We start from the raw sequence: 17,133 nt of genomic DNA on the forward strand, positions 1-17,133 counted from the left end.
ATTCTCATACTATCCTGCAACTTTCTGTGAAAAGCCTGGAGCATCAAAAGCTTCCTTTCTTAACATCTCAATAATGTGTATAAGAAAGGACCTTTACAGTAGCACAATGATCTTCTTCCATCACCCCAAGAACTATGCTAGGAGGCTGAAGATAAGAGAAAGGCATAGATATTTATCCAGCAAAGTACAGGATATAAAAAAACAGGGCTATGCTTGAGAGAAGCAGGACAGGAGATCAAAATTATACCCTTTAACAACATTGTGCTGTCAATTTATGTGTAAGCATTAGACTCACAATCTATAAATAAACATTTTAGGCAACTCCAAGGCTCATCTTTAATAAAAGCATGAAAAATAAAAACATTTCAATTTATCACAATATTTTGGTATAAAACCTTGAGGCAAATGTTACTTTAATAAGGTAACTAAACACTTATACTAGGGTGGCATTCTCTTCATCAACAATTCAGACTGTAAGAGATGGTTTTTTGCTTTTTTCAAGTTCTTTTTTCTTAAAAATAGTTGCCATATAAAAAAATATACTAAAAAAATGTAACTGCACTGAGAAGCGGTAAGGACCATCCAATCTGGAAGTTACATATACCGAGAACAGAGTTGTGCTCCTGGCTGGGATAGCTAAAGAGTGATAGAACTGTATTTTGTTGAAATGTAATGTCAAGTATGGTTATACATTTTTACGTTTCATACTAGTTTGCTTTCCTCTAGAAAGCTGGTGGCAGTAGACCTGGACTACAGCCAGATTAGTGTTACGGTAGAGGTGACATATGATATCATAGTTAGAGCGCATCCCACGGCAGAAGAAGTTCTCCATCAGTGGGCTTTGCTCTAGAGCAGCACTTCCTGGTTTTCCCATTTGAAGTCTCTTTTCCTTCATCGTGGTTGCACCGGGCACAATATTTCCTACATCAGTTAGCTAAAGCTCTTCTTTTAAAAATTCCTTCCTATGGCAGTGGCAGGCTGAGGCATTGTCCTCGGTCTGGGGTACAAGTTCCATTCCAGCGCGTATTTCAGGGGCACTGATTTGTCGCTTGGCGTAGGTCTGAAAGATCCACATGAAAGGTAGATGAAGCACTAAACCACAAACCATGCAACACAACTTCCTCCTCCTTTACAACCCTCTTGAAGCAAACCTGATTAACAAACATGGACAGGCGCTCACCACCCACTAATCGATTTCTACAGTCAACTTCATTTTTAATTGTAGTGGGCAGTGTTCCCCATAGATACAAAATGAAGAAAAAACTCTTTGTGCCTACATTTATCCAAGCATTACTGGGTACTGACAACGACAAGATAGTTTCTTTTCTCTTGCCTCCCTAGAAGCTTTCATTATAGATCTTCTTTTTAATCTTACACTATTGACAATATTCTCCCCTGCAGTTTAACTTTCATTATGGGGGGAAGGGGGATTTTCAAACTGCCCGCTTTGGGACAAAAACTGCAGATACTTTTTACCTGTAGATTTTGCTCCAATTTCAAAGTGTAAAGTATACTTGTTCTGTCACTTGGAAACTTGCCATGGACGTCTGCTGTTTCTGCAAGGACTTTTTTTCATGGAAGAAAAGTGCTTAGATTTGAAAATGCAATGTCTGAAGATTGCCCTCCTTCAATGAAACTAAAAGTGCATTCATTACAGAATGATGCATGCACTTTTATCCCTATTTAAAGGGGGCGACAATACCCACACAGAATGTATTTTCACTTCGGTGCATATTACTTTGCATGAAAGAAGTAACCACAGAAAAGGCCTGGAGCAAGTTTCAAAATGAAAGAACATGCAAACCTCAAAGGCAGGTTACAACTCAAAAACAAATCACAATCAAATTATACACACAATAATTCACAATTCACCATAATAAAATATAAAATACAGGACTTCCATGGTTTTACAAAATTCCTTTTGTGAAACCATGCATTAACTCTCTTATGAAACAATAGTTTAGCTCCAGACAAATATCTAAGGCAGCATGTTCTAACTGGTGTGCAGTGGCAATCTTTGGTTTCTCTTTTCCCCTACAACAGCTGGCCTGCAGGATATCCTCCCACCAGCAGGGGGAGTCAGAGAGCAGTGCTTATCTGCAGCTGCTTCTGCTTTCCCCTCTGCCGGCTCTCCTCTATAGTGAAACTGCACTGGGCCCTGTAGGCTCACAAGTCCTTCTGGCCCCATGCAGTTCCCATTACAGAGGGAAACAGGCAGATGAGAAAGAAGCATCACCAGGTAAATGCTGCTGGAAGAGGCAGCCAAATTTGCTAGGAAGCTGGGGGTGTTGGGGGGGCAGAGAAAAGGAAGGAAAGAGAAAGTGCTGATGCCAAGGAGGGGAGAGGATAGGGAAGAGAAGGTGATGGTGGAATGAGAGGTGATAAAGATGTCAGGGGGTGGAGGGAGAGAATAGGGACGAGAAGGTGATGATGCAGGGGAGAGAAGGGAGGGGAAGGTGATAACACCAAGCGAGAAAAGGGAAGAGAAGATGATGCCAGGGGTAGAGAGAAAGGTAAAAGAAGGTGATGATGCTGGGGAAGAGAAAGTGATGATGCCAAGGATGGTGGAGAGAAGATGAAAATTGCAGTGGAGTGAAGGGAGAGGGAAGAGGTGATGATGGGAGGAGTGGGAGATGGGGGAGAGGGAAGGGTGAAGTAAAAGTGATAATGCAGAGGTTGGTTGAGGAGAAGAAAGAAAAGAGAGAATGATGATGCCAGGGAAAATGGGAGATAGTGATGGTGTGCTGTGATGAAGTGCACCCAATGCCAGGTGTGCCACGATAGATCAGTAGTTCCCAACCTTTTTCTAAGAGAACCGAAAGAATATAAAGTGCATTACATAAGATTGGGGGGGTTTAAAACTTAAAATTAGGAGCAGGCCATATGTAGTCTGTGGGATACTGATGTCACTGTAAGATTTATGATGCTGGTTCTATAGATGTTAATGATTTGTCCTGTACTCTGGCAACTGTTAATAGATAATTAAAAAAAAAAGGGCATTCCATATTCAGTGGTGATGCATCCTCAGTTACTCTATTGCTATTCCTAGCATGGCTTGCACTTCTTGGCACCATTTGGGACAGAAAGTCAGCATGGGTGAAGATTATGGGAATGCCAGATCATGTTAAGATTTCACTTTAGGAGAAGAACTAAGGTTGTGTCACGACCAGACGTACTGGTCGTGACATAATGTTAGCTCATTATCCCATACCCAGACTGAAGCGGTACTTTGAACAAAAGCAGCTGGCTCCAGGTGACTAAGGTGGTGATGTAGTGCAGTAGTTAGCACACCGGTCTGAGAAACCAACTATAATTCCTGCACATTCAAGTAAAATGTGTTCCTATAATTCCTATCAAAAGACATTTGTATCTTTTGCTCCATATACATTAAACAAATACAAACATATTTAGGAGCTGATATAATAAAGCAAGCTAATGTAGCACAGGTTTTTACTGCTGATTTAGCATGCATTTTGCAGGCTCAATTTAACTCTGGTATGTAACAGGTTTTAACTCTAAAAAAAAAGTGAGCTAAAACAAGAGTAAAAACCAATGCTAAGATTAACCCAGGTGCATGCAAATCCCAGGTAAAAGGAGGCTTTAGCTCTTCCTCAGCAATACAGGGAACTGTGTTAAAGGGCAAACACAGCTTAAAGCACATTTTTTTTAATGCTGGAAATTTAACTCCTGAGTCAGAGCAGGAATAAAACCTAACTCAAGTTTCTGGATGCCATATTATACTATTGCTGTGCTCAGTGTGGTAGTGTCTAGCTACTTCTACCAAACTGGGCACAGTAACAGAATAACTTTGGCCACCAGAAATATGAGTTTGCTCCACCTCAGCCCCAGTGCTCTCGGGGAGGGCACCTAGAGTTGAACAGTGCACTGGCACTGTGCATCCCTCTCTGGCATACTGTTTAACTGTAGATGTCCACCCCCAGGGAGCTTATACGTTGTTCAGCTAGCTTTAAGTGCCCACTCCTAAGAGCAAATTCTTGCATAAAAGGCCTTTTTGGCAGAGAATGGCAAGTCAAATCCAAACAAAAGTTTTCTTGGGTTGGCAACTATAGCTAGCTTAAAGCATAAACACTTCTGGGGGTGGGAGGCACCTACAGCTGAACAGGATGCCAACAGCGCCAACCTGCATACTGTTCAGCTGAAGTGCCTTCCCCAGAGAGCTTATGCTTTGATTTTACTTGCCATGTCTTGCCAAAATGCCATTGCATGTGAGCCTGGTGCTGTGCATCCCAACTTGTGGCCACAGTTTCTCATCCAAGACCATTTTGATAAGGAATAGCAAGTAAAATAGTTTTGATGTAAGGGCTCCCCCCTAATTTCAATTATATGTTTCCTAGTTCAGTATATTATCTGTTTTATGTAAGGGCCCCGCCCAATGGTTTTGTGTTCACTGTAAACCGATGCGATGTGCGAATGGTCATCGGTATAAAAGAAACGTTAAATAAATAAATAAATAAATAAATAAAATGCAAGAATAAGTTCTCTGAGGAAGGCACCTACCGCTAGATGAACAAAGCATAGGCTGTCTGGATGAGCACCAACAGCCGAACAGTGCACACTTTAGCACTACATGTGTGCGTGTGCTGTCCAGGAAAATAAAACCAGTGACTGGTGCCTGCCTCAGTGAGCTTACATTGGAAATTTAACTCCTGGGTCTGAGGTGGTGTAAACTCACATTTCTGGTTGTTGTGGTACTCTACTTCAGACCCAGGAGGATTTACCTTTCCAATGTCTTCTCTTTGGGGCAGGCACCTACATCTGAGCAGTACCTCAAAGTCGGGATGCACAACACCAAGTGCATAGCATTCAGCTGGAGGTGCCTTCCCAAGAAATCTTATATTTTGTTCAACTGTAGGTGAAAGCCCCAGAGAGCTTATGCCTTCTTTGGCCTGAGGTGGAGCAACTCCCATTTCTGGTGGCCAAAGTTATTCTACAGCTGCGCCCAGTCTGGAAGACATTACCACACGAGCCCAGCAACACACAGAGCATGGCCACCAGAAATGTGAGATACTCCACCTCAGGCCAAGGAGTTAATCTGAAAATCCATTTACGTGCATGTATTAGACAGGGGCCGAAAATGTGAAATCTCTCGGTGTTACGGGGCCAGTTAGGTCCCTGAAGAACTGAACCACTGACTGAGCTGTATAAATTGTGAATATATACATTTAGGATTTGTTAAGCCTTTTGGCTTCTCTTTCTGTTAAACTCTCTGTCTTCTCTGGAAAACTAAACCACTGAATTTTGTGTGCTAGTGAGGAGTCTTCGAGGTCCTCAGGAAATCTGCAATGCATAGCGACCTATAGGTGACATTCTGCTGACCTTTTTGAGCCAACACCTAGCAAGTCCTCTCTGCCCTAGGGCTGGAATGCATGGGAAAGGGAAGGGTACCCAGCCTGATCTATGGCTGAGTATTGGCAGGAAAAAATCAGACAAAGAACGAGATTTTCTATATAAAGCATTTCACAAGACCCATGCCTCAATATTGGAGGTAACACATGCTGAAGTCCTAAGAGTTCTGACTGTTTCACTGCTGAGATTCATGGAACGACCTCACGGAAGTGAAAAGATGTAGTTTTACATTGTATATATATATTCTCTGGTTTTGATGTACTTAATATATGCATATGCTTTCCTGTATCTTATCTTGTTACATTTGTATTATTTTTTCTTGTTCACATTATGCCTTACTCTTATGTGCATTGCAATTTTTATTATTGCCAAATTATTATATATACTCAGTTTACTGGAACAATAAGTGTAAAAATGTGCTAAGTATAGTGTGAAGATATTTTCTGTCTGCGGGAATTAATAAAGAGCCACCTAGTGACCTTAACCACTCCCTGGCCATTACAGTGCATGAGAGCAGAAGTACAAAGTTGGAAGGAGTGTAGCCAAAACAGACTTGCAAGTTGGGATGCCCAGTGCCAATCTTGCATGCAAGGTCATTTTGGTCCTACTCCTTCCAGCTTCAAGCACTTACTCCCGTTTTAAAGCACTTTTCTGCATGTGTGGATTTTTCAGTTTAACTCGCATTTTAGAGTGCTATCTGATGTGCATCCCATTAGCTTACTGCATCCCGAGGGGACTCCTGTTTTAAAGTGCGCATTAAGGAAAACCTGTGCTAAAATTGAACTCCAATTTTAGCGTGGGTTTTATTGCATTGGCTCCATAATTTTGCTGGTGTACACTGCTGCTAGCTTTTGCTGCTTTAATAAAGATTCTTAAATTAGTACAACATCTGTTACAGAGATAGTAAGGATGGACCTTAGAAACCTTCCCTGGTCCGATGTTTATTTTGTCTCTGTATTTTAACTTTTCCAAACAGATTCCTAAGGAGCTAGGTTGCACGAGTGCTTTTGAGTATCCTGTGTGGAGACTGAAGCATGGGCAAGCAGTTTTTCACTTCTTGCCTTTACTTTGAGCTGACATTGTGGCATCAGAATGCTAAGAATTTCCTCTGCACAGTTACAGATATCGGAGCTTTCAAGGAAGCCACTGCATATCTGGAAAAGGGTAATGACACTGACAATGTGTTACATAATTTGAACAGTGGCTGGCCTAAACACTTACATAAGACTGTTAAATGCGTATTTTGTGAAAACAAAGGAGGAGATTGTTATTCAGTTAAGACGACGTTATTACTTGCTGTCAGAAAGGTTTCTAATTCCCAAATTTGGCTGGACTGACCCCAGTGTAAATGCTGCAAATCATAGGCATCAGAACAGGGTAGCCCACCAGGGCCTTGGCCCATCCACCTTTCAAGCCCGCCATCCCAGAAGTTCTCCTTCAGGCTGCATGGCATGGGGGTGCCGCCTGTATTCGCATGAGAATACAAGCATTGGCTCCGATTTGCAGAGAGCCATGCAGTACCTGCAGAAGGGTGCAGAGTGAATAGTTTATTGTGGGGATTTTATTAATTTATAAAATCGCTTTCCAGGTATTACAATAAAATCTTCCAAAGTCCGCAGCGGACAATAGAATTTAAAATAAATAAAACAATGCATAGAATATCTTCACAGAAAAGCACACCAGAGAAAGCATGCATTCCTACTGCTGGGAATGAAGGGAGGCCGAAGCAGGCTGGAGAGGGGGGAGAAGGTCAAGGCTGGCTTGGAGATTCAGGGGGTTTGGGGCTGGCTGGAGGAGAGATTGAGAGGGACTGAGACTGGTTGGGGTGGGGGGGGGGGGGTTGATGGAGGTAGGCTAGATGGGGGTGGAGGTTGAGGCCGGCAGCAGAGCTGGGGGCAGAGCTTAGCTGATTTGCTTGCCCCCCTCCCCCCCAAATTAACAAGGTGTTCTGCTGCACATTATTATAACAGTAACTGGATGCAACTTCAGCATGCATTGTGGCATGTGACACTAACCTGGAACACTTTGTAAACATAACAATACAGTCGGTGGGGCTGTAGTAACTCTCTAGCAAGTAACTGTCCTTCTCTGGCAATTCTCTTAGCCTCGTCATCATTTGCCTGGAAATTTAAAAAGGATGATGTGGTAAAAAATATAAAATGTGCCCCTAAATTCCCCCTTCTGGCATGGAATTGCTTTTACATACAATATTCAGGTCTGCAGTACTAACAAGTATACTAGCCAGGATACAAAGGATACACAGTTCCCCCTATGGTAATCCAGCAATAGGCACTGCTTCTTGTCTTCTCCTGCTGCCCAGGCCCAACTACCGTAGTGCTTTGAACTGTGCAGCACTAGGGTGTCCCACATGGTCAAACTGCGAGTCTGGCCTGGTCAGCAGCAAAAGGCAGATGCAGCATATAATGCTGCTCCTGGGGAGGAGAGGAAGAAAAAGAGAGGGGGAAGGAGAGGTGAGTAAGAGTGGGGGAGCATAAAAAGGTTGGAAGGTGAGGCTGCAAGAGGTGGAACTAGGAGACCGAGGACGGATTAACTGCAGGAGAGGGCAGAAGAGAGAAAAGAAATAGCAGCGTGATGGAGGCAGGCAAAAGGAGGAGGGAAAACATGCTGCAGCGACAGAAGGTATGAAGAAAGTAAATAGAGGTAAAAACAAATGGAGAAAATAAAAAAAAAAAAAAAAGAATAAAGCACCAGAAAAGTTGGAAAATCAGTTTATTTTTTATAAGGTTAATTTTGCATATTAAATAATGTAGATTTTATGCAGAGATTCTGCAGTTTAGCCTGAGCTACCATAAGAAACTGGGTCTCTGCTTATACAGAGGGCTTCTGATTTTAGGTTTTAACCAGTGAACTCCGATAAAACACCCCCCAACACAAAAATAAAATAAGCTAGGTGTTTATTAGATAAAACACCAGAGAAACACCACGTCCCCTAGCACTTCCTCACCTCTCCTTTGCCTACCCTGGATCCTCCGCTTTGTTTTTGTGCCTTTTCCACTCTAACGACTCCTCAGCTGCCAAATGTATGTATTTGATCCAACTGGAAAAGGCACCCAGCAATAGTACCTGAGCTGCAAAACCACCGAGAAACACTGAGTTTGGTACCACCAAAGAACCCCCAATTAGCAGGAAAATAAACACCTAAATGTATAATTTAGAAACACCTAAAATCAGAAGCCCTACTTATACGTCCAACTCTCTGAGCAAACCGCTGCGGATGAAAGTCCAGCCCCACTAACAATTATATACATTGGTTGCTTATTGCCTCAGCTTTATCGCCCCTTCTTCCCCAATCCTCAGGAACCTTCTTTCTTCAAACTAAAAAGTATTTTAAAACTGTAGACACTTTCATTGCCGCCTGGCGTCATGGATAATTTGCCCTGCACATTTGTATCGGCCTCCTCTAGCAAAACAATATAGAGGCGAGAGGCAAGCTAGATTAGCATGACAGAAATTCAGGCATGTTCCCTCCGTACTGCAGCTTAGCCTTCCGATTCTTACCTTAGCCCATTCAACTTGCTCCAGAAGGTCACGGAGGCTTCGATTAATAGGAACGTAGTGTTTCCATGGTTTCAGCGCATGATAGAAGTGCTCGTAGTACGGAGAGTCCTGCTTCAAAACTAAGCTGTCCCCCAGCATGAGGTATGGAAACCTGTATGCCGCAACTGTACCATCTACATTCACCTGGTATTTATACTGCAAAGATGAGAAGAAAAACCCAAGTGAAAAGGCCTGAAGAGCAGCATATCCCACTGTACGGTAGTTTTCCACGTTGGTAATCCCAAATGTTTGCATCTAGAAACGCACCAGCACTATATAATTCTCATCACTAGCTTAAGTTTTGGTTTTAACTAATCTTCCTACTGAATCATTTTACATACCGTAATTCATATAATGATACTCCAAGGCATGCAATTTTGGATCCCTTGTCACTGTTTGAATCCTGTATTACAAGTAGTGGGTTATTCTTGTAGCAGTCCATGGACCCTGTACAGCACAGCACATCTGATATAAAGACCCATCATCCTGATAAAAATTTGATGCTATTATCTGGAAAGACTTCTATTTTCCAGATGCAGATGTCATAACCCAGCATTTCCCACATTTCTCTCCCTCACTGCTCCCTCCATCCTCCTCCCGCCCCCTCCCCATGGCCCATATCCAACCTGATCCTGCCTGTCACTTCTGTAACCCACTCTTCCAGCAGCCAGACACCTCTCCCTCCTGCGTGGTTCGGTTTTGGATCACCTGTCTGAACTACGTGCAATAGATTTCTACAGAGCACAGCATGGCTCAAACAGCTAAGCCAAGACTGTGAACCGCCTGGGAGGAAAAGGCATCAGATCAGTGGAGGAGCGGGGAAGGATATGGAGGTACCAGCAAAGCAGGAACTGCCATTATCTGGAAATAACAGATACCCTACTGTATACTTAGCAAGCAGTCCGATGAATTTTCAAAGAAGACGTTAAATTTATGCATATAACGTGCTACCATAGCAATTTTCAAAAGCCCATTTACACGGGTGCATTTAAACTGTGAATGCATTTTAAAATCAGGCCACCAATCAACAGACTTGACAAAAGTATAAGAAAAGTGACTCTATAAACTTTCCACCATTGTAGCCAATGGCCTCAGAATTCTGATAGGATATAAAGGTGTTTTACCTTAAAAAAGTCAAAGAAACCAATCAGTGAAGCCTTGCCCAGCTCCACCTCTTTCTCTCGGAAGAAGAAATACCCAGTTATTCCAGCATCCAGTAGATCCGGGTTCTTCTTGGAAAGCTGGACTAATTGAAGACGTTCCTCTCGACTGTCTCTACCTCTGAAAAAAGCCTGCTCAGTTTTATTATTCCAGGGGGGGCCTACAAAATGCATCAGGTAGGAAAAAAAACCAGAGAAAGGGTCTTCTTGAAAGTTCTGAAATTACTGTCAGGTAGTTTTCTCCACATCACTGATTTCAGAGTCTTCATTACCAACCCCCTCAAACAGAATGTCTCCAGGGTTATAAGAGATGTTTTTGTCATTTATCTAGTGAGCCACACATCAAACCAAAAAAAGCCACTGGTATACATTTATCAATAATTGTAAAATGTAGAACCACCAAATATAGATCGCTAGATATATTAGATATATTTGTAGGACCTCTGATCTACGTGAGAATGTTAACCATACAAACTCATTTGTAGTATACAGGTCCAAATTTAATTTATTAATCAAAAATTTTTTTTTCTTTTTCAAATTTTTAAGGAATTTTTGTATGTTTAAAAGACGTTGCAAGACCCACACTATCAGCAATTGTTTAGTGGATCACCATCGCATAAGCTATGAAACTGAGCCCACCTTTCAAAAAATGAAAACCATTCCACTAGATCTTTAAATCACTCTTAGCGGGTTTTCTAATATAACAGTCCCGAACGGTATACTCATCTTTTAAAAGTGTTTTAGCCAGCTGCTATTTTCAATCATATTCAAATGGTATAATTCTTTCCACAAAAAGGTTGATGTAATTGAAATCCTCGGTTCAGTGGGTGTTTTCCCCTTTAAAATAAAGGACGACCTGTTAGAAGACTAAGGTGGAACGAGTTGCCTAAAGACGACCTGTTAGAGGACTGAGATTAACAAAATTTGAATGCCGGATCTGCGTATAAAAACCGGAAGAACCGCCATGTTCTTTAGACGGAATGGCGGTTGGAGATGCCGATCGCATAAATAACCTGAAGAAAATGAAATTGAACCTCGAAAAAGAAATCTTTGGAGACCCTGAAGTTTATTTGGAGTAATCACTGCCCCTGAAGCAGGACCAGGACGGTCCGAAACACGGCCGTGTCGGGACGCTGAGGACGTTTAAAAGATGAGTATACCGTTCAGGACTGTTATATTAGAAAACCCGCTAAGAGTGATTTAAAGATCTAGTGGAGTGGTTTTCATTTTTTGAAAGGTGGACTCAGTTTCATAGCTTGTGCGATGGTGATGCACTAAACAATTGCTGATAGTGTGGGTCTTGCAACGTCTTTTAAACATACAAAAATTCCTTAAAAATTTGAAAAAGAAAAACATTTTTTTGATTAATAAATTAAATTTGGACCTGTATACTACAAATGAGTTTGTATGGTTAACATTCTCACGTAGATCAGAGGTCCTACAAATATATCTAATATATCTAGCGATCTATATTTGGTGGTTCTACATTTTACAATTATTGATAAATGTATACCAGTGGCTTTTTTTGGTTTGATGTGTGGTTGACAATTTTGAAGGCTCTGGAATAAGAGTATTTTGGGCATTTTGCATGTGATTTATCTAGTGAGAACATACACAACTTTGCAGAAGATAATTCACATTTTTGCAATGGCCTGGTTTCTAAATTTGAACACATGGAAAGTCACACTGCGACCGATGGTTAGAAGAACAGACTATGGGTCTCCTCATTCTCGGCCCTGTGATACAACCACTCCGACATCTGTGCCATTTATTTTATGTACAGGGTAACTAAAAGTCTAAAAAGCTTTCTCCAAGAATTCACATTGTAAAAAATAAAAGGAACATGCTTTCCAAATTGAGTCGTGCTGTAAAAATACTTTGAGCCTAGCTTTCAAAACCAAATTTCTTATTCTGCATATCTGGGAATGCTCAAAGGGATTGGATTTGCGTTCACCAAGATGGGATCCTTCCCATCTGTCCCAAGAGTCTTCCCAGCGAAGGAACTGTGAGATATTTACCAGTGTGTCCTTGAATGGAGAGCAAGTCATTTGTAACACCTCGCAGAGTTTCGAGCGTCGAGTGGCTTATATCGTACGTTGGAAGAATTATATCTCTTGAATCGGCAGAACCACACCAAGAAATGATAGGCAGAGGGCCAGGTGTAGCATTGACTTTCCGGTGTTCCACGGGCCAATCCCCAACATTAATGTAAAATTCAAAATCAGGTAGATGGACCTAAATGTTCATGCAAAAGACAGACAGGCCGCAGATAAGGAATGCAACTTTATGAGTTATGTCAGGACACTACGGGCTCTGTCAACACCTGAGCTAAGTTACTGAAGCCAAGACCATTACCTCTGAAAGTGTCCCCACTATAAATATTACATTATCACATTTGTTGAATGAGGACAAAAGTTCATCAATTCAACCTTTTTTTTTTTTTTTATTAAAGAACTTCATTCCTTTGGGCCATAAAGGTAACAGCAAATTTAACCCTGTACACCTAAAAGACAATTTGCTCCTCAAAACAAAAATATTGCTTCTTGACTCCAAGGAAACAATCAACGTGAGCCCCTTGGTCAGAACCTATCAATTAAAATCTCCATAGACCTAAATAACCAGCGATGCCATTAGTTTCTTAGGAAGTTATTCACTTAACATTAAAAAAAAAAAATGTTCAGTGAACTAATTAGAACAAAGGCAATGGAAAGACAGACTACTGCACGACCACTCTATGCATGAAAAACCCCATCCTCTAAACTAAAATCCCTTTCTACCGTAAATGCACAATGTTGCGGAGAGCAGAGTTTACAAAATGTTACCAAATATAAACTGATTTAGGCACCTATGAAGATGCCAAAAATGTAAGGTCATACTTATTGCAACATTACTAGAAAGCAAACCCTAAAATTCAGGGTCTGCCTGCATTTGGTGTACCTGGCGCTAGTTAGTGCACTACAAGGGAGTTCCAGTCAAGCAATACTGTACCTTCCTTGCCAAGGACAACAGAATTTCATCCGAAAACATTTTGAAATCCGTGTACTTCCCCAGAGTGCGACGGTAGATCTGGTTCTTTAGGACAGTGTAGTGAACAATTGCCCCTCGCTTTTCAGCAAACCGCTTTGGGACTTCCTCCGACATCCGCTGCAGATCTATGCTGGGGAAAGACTCAAAGTCCTTTGTGATCTGTTGTTCCTCAGAGGGGCAGCTAAGTGCTTTCTGCCAGGCCCAAGGATCCTCTTCAGGACAGTCACAGTACTCATGATAAACTGGCCCTGAACACAACAAAGGAATGCCCATTATGTTTAAAGTGGAGTACAAGAGTAACATTCTACCTAAGCAATATGTGCTGACTCTGGCCTGTAATTCTCGGATTGAAACCTGGATGTCCTGCACACAGAAGGAAGACGGATCTAAGTGGTCTTGTATCTCCCCTCCATATGGATGGCACACACCCGAGGTAAAGATTTCAATCAGGCTCTTGGCACCTGGGGGCAAAGGAAGGGAGAAGCGGCCTATTCCTCTCCAACTTCCCATTCCTAGAGATGCCCAACATGAAGGGGGAGATATTTCTGTGATTTACTGTTTTGCTGCTAAAACTTTAAAATAAAATGGCATGAAGGATTTTTCAGCACCTTAAGCATTCAATGGATTTACCACAACCAGTAGCAAGTGTACGGCAACACTGAACACATTCTGATCTCTCACCGCTTCTGGAAATCCAATGAAATTTCATAGCAGATGTGTTCGTTATTTGCCTTTGAGTATCACATCTTCCAAATTTTAATAATGCTTTCTCCTCTGGGAAGCTCAGGAAGACATGCTCGTCTCTATCTAGGACATTTTACAAAAAGATCAAATGGCAAACTACAAACTGTCGTTGCTGGTCTGGGTCTATGAAAAACACTGGACTTTGTGGATTTTAAGACAAAGGAAGAAAGAGAAAATCACATTTATTTCCACCATCAAGTTGCATGCAAATTCAATGAGTCCCTGCCCCCAAGAGCAGAAAATCATATTGGGTGCTTCCAGCAACGGAGCACGAAGTGACAGCAAACATCAGGAGCAGAAGCAGGATTTGAACTCAGGCTTCCTGGCTCTCACCCCACCCTCTCCTTCTGTGGTTCTGCATTCATTCTACCTCATTTACTTTGTAATCTTTTTTTGCTTTGTAATCTTCAGAATCCTTTTCCCCCTCTTAGACCCAGCCCAAAAACAACTGGCAGTTGGACTCTGACTGTCTTAACATATAATTAGGAAACTGCAAAGTAAAATCTGAATAACAATATTGTGACTGCCGTATTAGTCCATTTAGATACATAAACAGAAAAGCTCAAGCAATAGATGATACTTTTTCCTTGACCTAATACATTTGTGCCAAGTTTTGAGTTATTTTATGTATTTCTTTACAGTGCTTAGCACCCTGCAACAAGAGAGAGCAAGGAAAAGTACAGTGGTTCACAAAAATACATTGAGGATAAAAGGTAAATGGAAAACAAGAGGATCAGACATATGGGTAGGCCAGTGAGAACAAATACGCATTTGATTTCCTTCTTAAAAAGGATCCTCTTGCTCTTAGGTAGAGTTTAAGTCAGTGGGGGAGGGGGGTTAGGTGGCAGGCCTGTTTTGTGCAGGGCTTACAAAAGAAAGGGGACGACCTACAGCAGAGACTGTGAGATGGAGTAGAGAGACTGAGGGGCTGAATTCTGAATGCATTTCTAGGTCATAATGCCTTCATCAGATCAGTGCAAAATAAAATGAGGACGCTGATGCCTGGATATACCAGTAAACCGACTTGGCTTACATCAGTACCTGTCCTCAAAGCTGTAAAATGTTGCAGAGTATAAGGATATGGGAGAGAAGTGTGAAGAGTAGTGAAGATGTTAGTAGCTTGGGTCACCTCTGTAATTCAGGTTGCAGCAGTAGGGGAGACTTTGAGGGGGTCATTTAGGATTTTGTGTTGGGGCTTGATCCTAGGGAGGAAGGGAAGGAAGATGGCTGTGGCCCTGTGCAATGCCTGCAAGCTGAAGGAACATTGCTGTGGGTAAACCTCAGCTAAGGAGGGCAAATTTCACACTGGTTTGCATCAGGGATGGAGGATATGAATAACATTTTTTTTAAAAAGTGTGTTTTTAAAATTCTTCATTAGTGACATCACAGTCTCCCATGGCACTACCAAAGAAAAATAAACTATATTGAGTATTTGCTCTTTTTTTTTTTTTTTAAACAATGCAATGTTACTACTAAGGAAGACAATATTTAATCTCAAATGAGAATTTACCTTTCAAAATGTAGGGAGACTGAGCCACCTGTTTCTCACCGTGAAGCACTTCAATCATAAGTCCTTTCCGGACAGTGCCATACATCCGATATCTCATCAGGAAGGAGCCATCATTCCTATCTAAAGGGTCAGGTGCGTGGATCCGGATGAATTCTTTGGTCGAAACAGCTTTGATTATCACTTTAAAGGCTGTATTTCCTATATATATAATTTTTTTAAAGAAAAAATAATATGCAAATAACTTCTTTTCACAGCTACTTTTTTTTTTTTTACTGCCAGAGAGCTGAGCATCGCCAAGCATCGGCTCTCCCAGAGCTGCACCGGGACCCATGGAGTCAGTTAGCTGAGTCTCTATTTCCCCCCAAACTCTGCTGTGACACAGGCTTTGTATTTGCCTTAGGATGCCTTTAAATCTAGTCTGCTGACACAAGCATTGCTGTACAGCTACCAATACTATTAAACTGCCTTCATCGGAGATTTGTATGGCAAAATAATTCATCTAAATATTTAAAATAATCCACTGCAGTACAGACTTAGAGAGAAATTTAACTTTTGTCTCCATAGTGTCAACTATTTGTCCTGGAGCAATACAATATTGCCTTCTTTACATCTGCTTCAATAAGACTGAGATCAGATCGTAGAAGAGCTTTTCGCTTGTAATTTCAGTAATGTTATCAGACCAATATTTAAATAAAGTTACACTACCGGTACTGCACTTTACATAGGCGTGCCCCATTTTCAAACTCTGGCTGGTTGAATGGACTATTGCACAATACATTTAAACAAAAGCACTGTTTAAGGTTACATCTATCACAGTGCAGTTTTGTGTTTTGTTTTCAAATAGCACTGGTGCTCTCCCCTCTCCGGGAGATGGGCGCGGCCTTAATAAATCACAGCGAAAGCTGTCGATATATTTCTTTCCGAGTCTGCTTTGGCCTATAAAGCAGAGCAAGTCTAAAACAAGATTTCGACGCATGATCAAACCGACTAGGCCGCCCCAAAATCTTGCCGTTGCTCTTTGGTGCTCCTATTTCAGAGGAAAAGCGCCCGGCCTGAGCTCAGCTCCCCCCACTCCCGGTATGCGGAGCGCGCGGGAGCCGGGAAAGCCGCCGCGCGTACCTGGGGAGCGCGTGACGTTGTGGCCCTCGGCGCTCACTGCCTGGATGTAGAAATAGCGGACGGGCAAGACGATCTCCGCCCGCAGTCCCGGCCCCCACACCAGGCTCTTCTCCGCGCTGATCGGCTCGGCGGCAGCACCGATCGCGGGGAAAGGAGGAAAGGGAGCCGTCGGCAGGAACAACAGTAGCAGGGGGAACGGTGAACAGCAAAGCACAGAGCCGCCCATGCTGCCGGGAGTCTCCGCCCACTGCCCACCCCCCTTCTCTGCATTTCAATCTCTGCACGGTGCCCCCCCTTCCCTTCGCTGTGCTGGGAGCCGGCAGTGTCTGCCACTTCCCAGCAAGAAACGTCCGGCAGGCATTGCCTCCTTCCGCTGCAGTCATCGTACACGACCAGGGCCGCTTTTTCCTATGGGCAAAAGGGAAAGCTCCTCTGGGAGCGCCCAGGACTTTTCTCTTCTGATCATTCGTCAGTGCCCTGGCTCGAGGAATGCAGGAGGAGGGGAAAGCTCAGACCACAGGGTCTAGTCAGAAACTTCGCCGTTCCTCTCTGCCTGCTGCTACTACTAGCGGCAGTCTGAAAGGCAGCTCCGTTCCTTTTTCTGCTGCTGCAGCCGGTTTTTTTTTTTGGCGTTAGGGGGTTTCCGCT

The 17,133-nt window shown here is 42.5% G+C and overlaps 1 protein-coding gene across 2 annotated transcripts; it reads right to left on the minus strand.

Annotated features, from left to right (window-relative positions):
• Positions 1 to 305: 305 nt before the first annotated feature.
• POGLUT3 (protein O-glucosyltransferase 3) lies at positions 306 to 16,893 on the minus strand. 2 transcript variants are annotated; one of them, XM_029602469.1, is made up of 8 exons: positions 16,486 to 16,887; positions 15,367 to 15,564; positions 13,074 to 13,360; positions 12,104 to 12,320; positions 10,050 to 10,246; positions 8,887 to 9,081; positions 7,383 to 7,487; positions 306 to 1,060 (listed from the first exon to the last, which is right to left on the minus strand). In XM_029602469.1, the coding sequence occupies exons 1-8, from the start codon at positions 16,709 to 16,711 to the stop codon at positions 935 to 937; spliced, it is 1,551 nt and encodes a 516-aa protein (XP_029458329.1). In that variant the 5' UTR covers positions 16,712 to 16,887; the 3' UTR covers positions 306 to 934. The 2 variants fall into 2 exon arrangements, with proteins under 2 accessions (XP_029458329.1, XP_029458330.1); XM_029602470.1 differs by lacking the exons at positions 10,050 to 10,246; positions 12,104 to 12,320 and having other exon boundaries at positions 16,486 to 16,893.
• Between the last annotated feature and the right edge of the window lie 240 nt (positions 16,894 to 17,133).

This window comes from Rhinatrema bivittatum, chromosome 5 (assembly GCF_901001135.1).
Source record: "Rhinatrema bivittatum chromosome 5, aRhiBiv1.1, whole genome shotgun sequence".
Taxonomy (NCBI): Eukaryota; Metazoa; Chordata; class Amphibia; order Gymnophiona; family Rhinatrematidae; genus Rhinatrema; species Rhinatrema bivittatum.